Genomic DNA, 9333 nt, shown 5'->3' with positions numbered 1-9333 from the left:
CTGTGAGCTATGACGCCATAGCACTCTACCAAGGGTAACAAAGTGAGACTCTGTCTCAAAAAAAAAAAAAAAAGAATAAAGAGAATCTGGCAAGGCATAGAAAGTCACACCTGTAATCTCAGCACTTTGGGGAGGTCAAGGTGGGAGGATCACTTGAGCACTAGAGTTGAGACTAGCCTAAGCAATAAAGCAAGATCCTGTCTCTATAAAAAAAAATTTTTTTTGAGACAGTCTCAAGCTATTGCCCTAGGTAGAATGCCATGGCATCATAGCTCATAGCTCATAGCTCAAACTCTTGGGTTCAAGCAATCCTCTTGCCTCAGTTTTTCTATTTTTAGTAGAGACAGGGTCTCACTTTTTGGTTCAAGTTGGTCTCGAACTTGTGAGCTCAAGCAATCCACCTGCCTTAGCCTCCAAGAGTGCTAGATTACACGTGTGAGCCACCGCGCCCAGCCTCTACAAAATTTTTTTTAAGGAATTAGCGAAGCTGGGCGGTGCCTGTGGCTCAGTGGGTAGGGCACCAGTCCCATATACCGAGGGTGGCAGGTTGGAACCCGGCCCCAGCCAAACTCCAACAAAAAACAGCCGGGCGTTGTGGCAGGCACCTGTAGTCCCAGCTACTCAGGAGGCTGAGGCAAGAGAATCACCTAAACCCAAGAGTTGGAGATGGGTATGAGCTGTGATACCACTGCACTCTACCAAGGGTGACAAAGTGAGATTCTGTCTCAAAAAAAAAAAAAAAAAAAAAAAAGAATTAGCCAGGCTTGGCTGTGTACACTTATACTCTTGTACTCTTGTAGTGCCTGCATTTAGGAGGGTTGAGCCCAGTAGTCTGAGGTTACAATCAGCTATGATGACACCACTGCACTCTAGCCTGAGCAATAGAGCCAGACCCTATCTCAAAAAAAAGAAGAAAAGAAAAAAGAAAAACTAGCTGGGTGTTGTGGTGGGTGCCTGTAGTCTCAGCTACTCAGGAGGCTGAGTCAAGAGGATTGCTCAAGCCCAAGAATCTTTTTTTTTGTTTGTTTGTTTTTCTAGACAGACTTTCACTTTGTTGCCCCAGTAGAGTCCCATGGCATCACAGCTCACAGCAACCTCAAACCCTTGGGCTCAACTGATCTTCCTGCCTCAGCCTCCTGAGTAGCTGGAACTAAAGGTATCTACCACAACACCCAGCTAGTTTTTCTATTTTTAGTAGAGACAGGGTCTCATTCTTGCTCAGGCTGGTCTCAAACTCCTGAGCTCAAGCAGTCCATCTTCCTCAGCCTCCCAGAGTGCTAGGATTACAGTTGTGAGCCACTACATTTGGGCTCATAAAGAGAATCTTTTTTGTAACCTTTTACTAAGGAAAAGTTCAGCCACACACAAAAGTAGAGAGAGACTATTAACATAGCCCCTCTACCCAGGTTTGACAGTTGACAGCACATGTCCCCACCCACTCCTCACAGCACTGGCTTATTCTGAAACAATTCCCAAACACTGCATCATTTCATCCATATTTCTCTTTTTTTTTTTTTGAGACAGAATTTCACTATGTCGCCCTCAGTAGCATCACAGCTCACAGCAACCTCAAACACTTGGGCTTAAGCAATTCTCCTGCCTCAGCCTCTCGAGTAGCTGGGACTACAGATGCCCACCACAACGCGGGGCTATTTTTTGGTTATAGTTGTCAATATTGTTTTAGCAGGCCCGGGCCAGGTTCAAACCCTCCAGGTTCAGTGTTATGTGGCTAGCGCCCTACTCACTGAGCTATGGATGCCGAGCATTCGTCTATAATATTTCTGAGACTCTCTAATAATTCTCTAAGTCTCTAATAGTTAAAGATTTTTTTTTTTTTTTTGCAGTTTTTGGCCGGGGGCTGGTTTGAACCCGCCACCTCCAGCACATGGGGCTGGTGCCCTATTCCTTTGAGCCATAGGCACCGCCCATTAAAGACTTTTTTATACCATGTGATAACTGTTTTATGCCATTATCACAACTAAAAAGACCAGCAATAGGCTGGGCAGGGTGTCTTTACACCTGTAATCTTAGCACTCTGTGAGGCTGAGGTGAGAGGATCCTTTGAGCTGAGGAGTTCAAGACTAGCCTGAGCAAGAATGAGACCCCATCTTTTCTAAAAACAGAAAAATCATCTGGGTGTTATGGCAGGCGTCTCTAGACTCAGCTACCCAGGAGGCTGAGACAGGAGGACCACTTGAACCAGGAGTTTGAGGTTGCTATGAGCTATGATTAGGCCACAGCACTTAAACCTGGGTGAGAAAGTGAGATTCTTGTCTCAAAAACAAAAACAAACAAAAAGGATATGTAGCTTCATGCATTAGGAGGGGGGAGAAGGGAAGTTACTGGGCTGCCCAGTAGCATGTCTCAAGGCAAGGGCAAGAAGAAGTGTAGAGGCTCGGCGCCTGTGGCTCAAGTGGCTAAGGCGCTAGCCACAAACACCTAAGGTGGTGGGTTCAAACCTAGCCCAGGCCCGCCAAACAACAATGACAGCTGCAACCAAAAAATAGCCGGTGTTGTGGTGGGCGCCTGTGGTCCCAGCTAATTGGGAGGCTGAGGCAGGAGACTTGCTTGAGCCCAGGAGTTGGAGGTTGCTGTGAGCTGTGATGCCACAGCTCTCTACCCAGGGGGACAGCTTGAGGCTCTGTCTCAAAAAAAAAAAAAAAAAAAAAAAAGAAGTGTAGGGCAAAAAGCCGGCCCAGTGGTTAGGGTGCCGGCCACATACACCAGGGTTTGAGCCCAGCCTGGGCCTGCCAAACAACAATGACAAGTACAAAGAGAAAAAAAAGAAACAGCAGGCATTGTAGCAGGTGCCTGTAATCCCAGCTACTTGGGAGGCTGAGGCAAGAGAATTGCTTAAACCCAAGAGTTTGAGGTTGCTGTGAGCTGTGATGTCATAGTACTCTATGGAGGGTGACATAATGAGACTCTGTATCCAAAAAAATTTAAAAAGCCTCCACAGGCCCTGGTATGCTCCCTTACCAGTCCCACAACACCTCAAAGAGTCAGGGGAGCTGACTACCCAGGGAGCTGTAGGGGCTGGGGATGGCAGAACCTAACACCAGATGTATCTGCATATTGGCAAGGGGTAAGCTTGCTGGGGGGCGGGGAGGGGCTGCCCCAGGCAGGGAGACCAGTTCAGAAGCCATCACTGTCAACCAAGGGAGGGAGTAGAACAGGCCCATGCCCAGGCCACTGTGCGAGGAGAAAAGAGGAGAATAGAAGAGGACATGGACCTCATCCCAGGAGGTGGGGGAGGCAGAGGGAGGAGTCCAGGGTGAATCCCAGGTGCCTGTCTGGGTGCAGCGCCACCTACAGTCTCCCCTTTCCATTGTTGTTGCTCCTGTACATGGATCAGTCCAACTAGCACTCTGTTAGCATAAAAGAGGGAAGAGAAGCAGCCATCCAGCCCTCTCCCCACAGCTGTCCATAGCACCGCCCACAGTGCTCTTCCCTGTCCCTCCCTCCCACTCTCTGTAACAAACACTCACTGGCCAGCGGGGTGAGGGCTCTTGTTTCTCACTCCAGTTCCCCACAGTGTTAACCACACTTGGCTGTGCAGATGCACCTTGGACTTCACATCCCGGACTGACAGGTGGCACACGTGGGAATATTCCACAAGGTGTATGCTTATGATGCACGTGACTTAATGAAAAGTGTGTCCTGGGAGGCAGCACAATAGCATGAAGACACCACCTGCCTCTGACGACACAGTCCCTCACAAGGCACACTCTGTATCTGCGAGTTAATACCAGTAAGTTGGCTTGAGAAAAACAAGAGTCTTCCCTTTTATACTTACCAGTAAAAATTCCAGTCCTCATTTTCTGTCACTTGCACCCATCCTCTCTTTTCGAAGTTATTGATCAGCACTGACTTCTCGATATCAGTGACCCATTTCACTTTTCCTGCCATAATCCTGGAAGAAACTAAGTGATTAGAGCTATGAACTTCAACTAACTACCCCTCAAGCCAAAGGGGTCATCCGCCACACAGAACCAGCCTATGTGTCCCCACTCCAAGCTTTACCTTACCCCAGGAGTGGTTCTCAACCAGAGGCAATTCTGTCCCCAGGAGATATCTGGCAGTATCCAGAAACACTGGTTGTCACAATTAGGGAGGAGGAAGGCTCTGGTGTGTAGCATGTAGGGGCAAGGGATACTGCTCAGCTTGTGACAATGCGTATATGGCCCCTTATCACAAATTATGCAACCCCAAATGTCACCTTGTGTCAAGGCTGAGAATCCCTGGTCCAGTGGGAGATGAAGGCAACTGTTAAATAGTCACCAACAAGTGTTCAACTGCCATTTTGTGCCAAGAACCACAGAGGAGAGACGCATGACCCAACAGGAGGACAGCCCTGCTGGGGGCAGGTAGGGAAGGTGCCCCTGAGGGGGAACTCTTGAGCCAACTTCTAAAGGGTGAATGGGGATCAGCATGCCTGTCCCAACCAAAGTACTCCTGTGTCTCCTGCAGGCATGGCCTGTAACTGCAGAGTGACCTTGAATGTTTACCTGATCATATCCTTTTCATTTAATAACCTCCATGAGCTATCAGGCTGGGAGTTGAGCTGACTGCTGCAGAATATGGGAACATCTGCCTGTTGGAGAGGCTTACAGGCCCAGGAGGACAGACACTTTGCCAAGAGGCTATTCACACCCAATTATTACTACTCCCTGACAAAAGCCAGGCCAACCTTTCAAGAGAAACAGCAAGCCAGGGAGAAGATACATTCCCAAGAAACATTTCACCCTTTTGCTCTAGCCATCAGAAAATGGGAGTCCTATCTTGGGACCATGGCTCATGCCTGTAATCTAGGCACTCTGGGAGGTTCAGGCGGGTAGATTGCTTGAGGTCAAGAATTCAAAACCAGGGGTAGCTCCTGTGGCTCAAATGAGTAGGGCACTGGCCCTGTATACTGGAGGTGGCGGGTTCAAACCTGCCCCTGGCCAAAAAACTCTGCAAAAATAAATAAATAAAAAATAAAATAAAATAAAAAGAATTCAAAACCAGCCTGAGCAACAGCAAGATCCTATCTCTATTAAAACAGAAAAATTAGGGTGGTGCCCGTGGCTCAGTGGGCAAGGCACTGGCCCCATATACCAAGGGTGGCGGGTTCAAACCCGGCCCCCACCAAACTGCAACAAAAAAATAGCCGGGCGTTGTGGTGGGCACCTGTAGTCCCAGCTACTCGGGAGGCTGAGGCAAGGGAATCTCCCAAGCCCAGGAGTTGGAGGTTGCTGTAAGCTGTGTGATGTCATGGCACTCTACTGTGGGCGATAAAGTAAAACTATCTCTAAAAAAAAAAAAAAAAACAATCAGAAAAATTATATGGGAGTCATCATGTCTACCTGTAGTCCCAGCTATTCAGGAGGATCACTCCAGCCAGGACTCTGAGGTTGTAGTGAGTTATGATGATGACACTGTATTCTAGCCAGGGTAACAGAACAAGGCTCTGTCTTAAAAAAAGAAAAAAAGAAAAGAGAAATTGGGAGTCCTGGCTGGTTCAGTGACTCACACCTCTAATCCCAGCACTTTAGGAGGCCAAGATGAGAGGATTGCTCTAGCTCAATAGTTTGAGAACAACCTGGGTAACATATTGAGACCCTGTCTCTACAAAAAATTAAAAAATGAACTGGGAGTGTGGTTCATGTCTGTATTCTCAGCTACTCGTGAGGCCAAGTTTGGAGGATCACTTGGGCCCAAGAGTTTGAAGCTTCAGTGATCATACCACTGCACTTAAGCCTGGGCTATGGAGAGAAGCCTTGTCTCTAAAAGAACAAAAAAGAAAGTGGTGGTGGTGCTTGTGGCTCAGTGGGTAGGGTGTCAGCCCCATATACTGAGGGTAGCAGGTTCAAAACCAGCCCCAGCCAAACTGCAATGAAAAAATAGCCAGGCATTGTGGAGGGTGCCTGTAGTCCCAGCTGCTTGGGAGGCTAAGGCAAGAGAATCGCCTAAGCCCAGGATTTGGAGGTTGCTGTGAGCTGTGCAACACCACAGCACTCTACTCTATCTCTACAAAAAAAGAAAAAAAAAAGAAAGTGGAAGTCCTCTCCACCACTGCATCCCTGCTACCCTACACTTTTTTTTTTTGGAGACAAAGTCTCACTATGTCGCCCTTAGTAGAGTGCTGTGCTGTCACAGCTCACAGCAACCTCAAACTCTTGGGCTCAAGTGATTCTCTTGCCTCAGCCTCCCAAGTAGCTGGGACTACAGGCGCTCGCCAAAACGCCCGGCTATTTTTTGGTTGCTTAGCAGGCCCAGGCCAGGTTCGAACACGCCACCCTAGGTGTATGTGGCCGGTGGCCCACACCTGCCTACCCTACACATTTTGATCACTACCAGTTGGATGAATTCCCAACGAGGCTAAGATTCTGGGGCAACTGGATTGTTTTCTTCCAAGTCTTCTTTGTAAAGGGAAAAAGAACCATCTTTAAGGAAAATAATAAATAACAATGTAAACAATGACTTCACATTGGCACAGTGCATTCATTCACAGCTACACGTCACTGTCCATCTCCACACTCCCCTCTGTAAGTCTTTTGAGGGCAGAGCAGGGCCCATCTTTCTGATTGTTATAACCCAGTACCATAACGTGCTTATTAAATGTTTCCTGAAGAAAGAATCTTCTTAGGCAACACCCAAAACGCTTACAATTATAAAATGCTTTCACCTCTAGAATTAATCCACAGTAAAGCCCCAGCTACTCTATGGACTGGGCAACGGGCCCCGCCCGGCTCTGCCCTCTTAATAGAGGAGGAACCAGGGAGGGGAAACGTCTGGGTCCAGTTACCCTACAGGCTCGTCTCCTGCCCTGAGTTCTCTCCACAGGTGCACTACGCCCTGCAAAAGATGCCAACAGAAACAACCCAGATTGCAAATGAATGGAAAAAGTCTAGGAACAATGAAAGTCTAGGAATCATCAATAATAAGAATAATAATGTAATTACAAGAATCGGATGGCACAAGTGGAGGCATAGGAACTCAGAGGAGCCCAATGGTGCGCGCAGGCTTCCTGGAGGACGCGGGTCCAGCAAGCGGCATCTAAATCGCTCGGTCGCCACCGCGTAGACAGAGCCTCTGGCTCACGCATGCGCACTGGCCCGCACGCGCACGGCCACACCCTCGGCGGCCAGAAGGCGGCGGGGCCCAGCCTGTGCGCTCCGAGCGCCGCGGGGTGCCGAGGAGCGCACCGGCCCCAGCCCGCCCCCACTCGGGCACGCGCAGGAAGACATCGCCCAGCCTCCTGGCGGACCCGCCGCTGGCTTTCTTCTTCCGGGGCGGTATCCTGGCAACCGAAGACGCTACCGCCGGAAAACCGATTATTTCCGGGATCCCGCGATGCTGGCGCGTCTTGGTGCTCCGTATCCCGGGAGCCTGCTGTGTCCCGGGCTTAAGTACTAGGAAATGCCAGGCTGTGCACCACCCTGGGATCTTCCGGCCCGGAAGTGAGATTGAGCAAGGTCTAGGGCGCGGTTCTGAGTCTGCTGGGGAATAAAGTGTCTGATGCTCAGCGTCCTGGGCTCAATCCGCTGTTAGACCTTCTGCCCACTCCCCGATCCGTGCTGTTGGTGCCCACTCCCCAATCCGTGCTGTTGGGAGCACCTGCCTGGTAGGGTTGTTGAAGGAAAATCATATCTTGCGCTCAGCACGTAGGAATCAGCCTGTTGTTAGGAGGAGGCTGACCGGATCAGTGAGAAGTTTAAAATTGAAACTGAATTTGAATCTGAATCCCAGCTCCAAAAATTAACTTGCTTTGTGGATTTAGGCAGGTTACTTCACTTCTCTGCACCTCAGTTTCCTTGTCTGTAAATTAAAGATAATATCTACATTGAAGGGTTGTTGGGAAGATTATGTATTTTTTTTTTAAAAAAAGCCAGAAAAAGGCCAGGCAGGTGGCTCACTCCTGTAATCCTAGCACTCTGGGAGGCTGCGGCAGGAGGAGTCCTTGAGTGCAAAAGTTCCAGACCAGTCTGAATGAGAGTGAGATCGGTCTCTAATAAAAATAGAAAAATAGGGAGGCCTTGTGGACACCTGTAGTCCCAGCTACTTGGGAGGCTGAGGCAGGAGGATCACTTGAGCCCAGGAGTTTGAGGTTGCTGTGAGCTATGATGATACTAAACTCTAGCCTGGGCAACAAAGTGAGACCCTGTCTCCCCAACCCCCCAAATTGTACAAACTTGTGCCGCTTGTAAACGGCAGACTGAACTTAAACCCAGAAAACTTGACCATTCATTCTGCTTCCCTGGAAAATGAAAAGGGGCTGGTGGCATGCTTTCTGGGTGATGCTCTGAGCTTTACTTACATCCTTTCCTATGTCTTCTCCCACCCAGGGCCATGGAGCTCTTTCAGTCCATCATCATTTAGTTTTGGCACTCTATAGTGGAACCAGCACTAGTTTTGAGTCCAGCTTGCTGAATTCAAACCTGCTTCTGCCACTGTCCTGCTGTAAGGCCTTGGGACATCTCGCTAGCTACAGAGTTCCCACTCTAAACTGAGGTGAATGAGGCTTTGCACACCACCTAAGGGGAAATTACACAGGTGCTGGGCTTAGGGCCTGGCACTGCTGACTGACTGTCAGCAAGTGTTCAATAAACATTGTGGCCTAGAGGTGACTTAATGGCAATGACTAGTTTCTGGGGCCAATTCCTTGGGTCCAGGTTCTGCCCAAAAAGGCTTGAAATACCATCTCTGGCATGGGCAGGGCCCTATTATAGGACAATTTGAGCTCAGCCCTTTTCCAGCTTCTGCTAACTGAATTCTGAGATGTACACCCAGTGAGAAGCATCCAGGGCCTGTGTCCATCTTCCTGGGCAGGTGGCCCTGATGCTCCTCAGCCCTGAGGGTAGTGTCATCATATGGCTCCAGGTTCCTTCCTCACCTATACCCTGACACATCCCTTCCCCTAACTGTTGCCCAAAGTTGGTGATAAATTCAGTTCTGGTGATTCTCCTACTAAGAACCCCAAGCTCCACCAGCCTTACTGACAAGGGCAAAACTGGATATGTAATTTGTACAAAACGAAAATGCAGGTCCCTTCAGTCAATAATTTAGAATTTTAAGATAGTGACAGCAGCATTAAGCCAAATTTGGGGCTATCTGAGCATGGGGCCCTATGGGACCACCCAGGTCACAGGCTTATGAAGCCAGCCCCAGTATGTGGCAGGCAGGACACTACCCTAAGAAGCAGGCTACAAGTACCCTCAAGAATCCCCTGGCTCGGCGCCTATAGCTCAACTGGCTAAGGCGCCAACCACATACACCTAAGGTGGCGGGTTCAAATCCCCAGCCCGGACCCGCCAAACAACAATGACGACTGCAACCAAAAAATAGCCAGGC

General features: G+C 49.1%; 1 protein-coding gene across 1 annotated transcript in view; it reads right to left on the bottom strand.

Moving 5' to 3' along the window:
- Nucleotides 1–3914, bottom strand: part of TTLL1 (tubulin tyrosine ligase like 1) — a 23903-nt gene extending 19989 nt beyond the window's left edge. The window contains exon 1 of the mRNA XM_003783132.2: nt 3797–3914. Coding sequence (XP_003783180.1) covers nt 3797–3909 — 113 coding nt within the window. The 5' untranslated portion in view covers nt 3910–3914. The remainder of the gene's footprint in view (nt 1–3796) is intronic.
- Between the last annotated feature and the right edge of the window lie 5419 nt (nt 3915–9333).

Source organism: Otolemur garnettii, unplaced genomic scaffold (genome assembly GCF_000181295.1).
Source record: "Otolemur garnettii isolate 467f Iridium unplaced genomic scaffold, OtoGar3 scaffold00007, whole genome shotgun sequence".
NCBI classification, from domain to species: Eukaryota; Metazoa; Chordata; class Mammalia; order Primates; family Galagidae; genus Otolemur; species Otolemur garnettii.
Note: the sequence above shows the minus strand (reverse complement) of the source record. Positions and strands in the feature narration are given on the sequence as shown.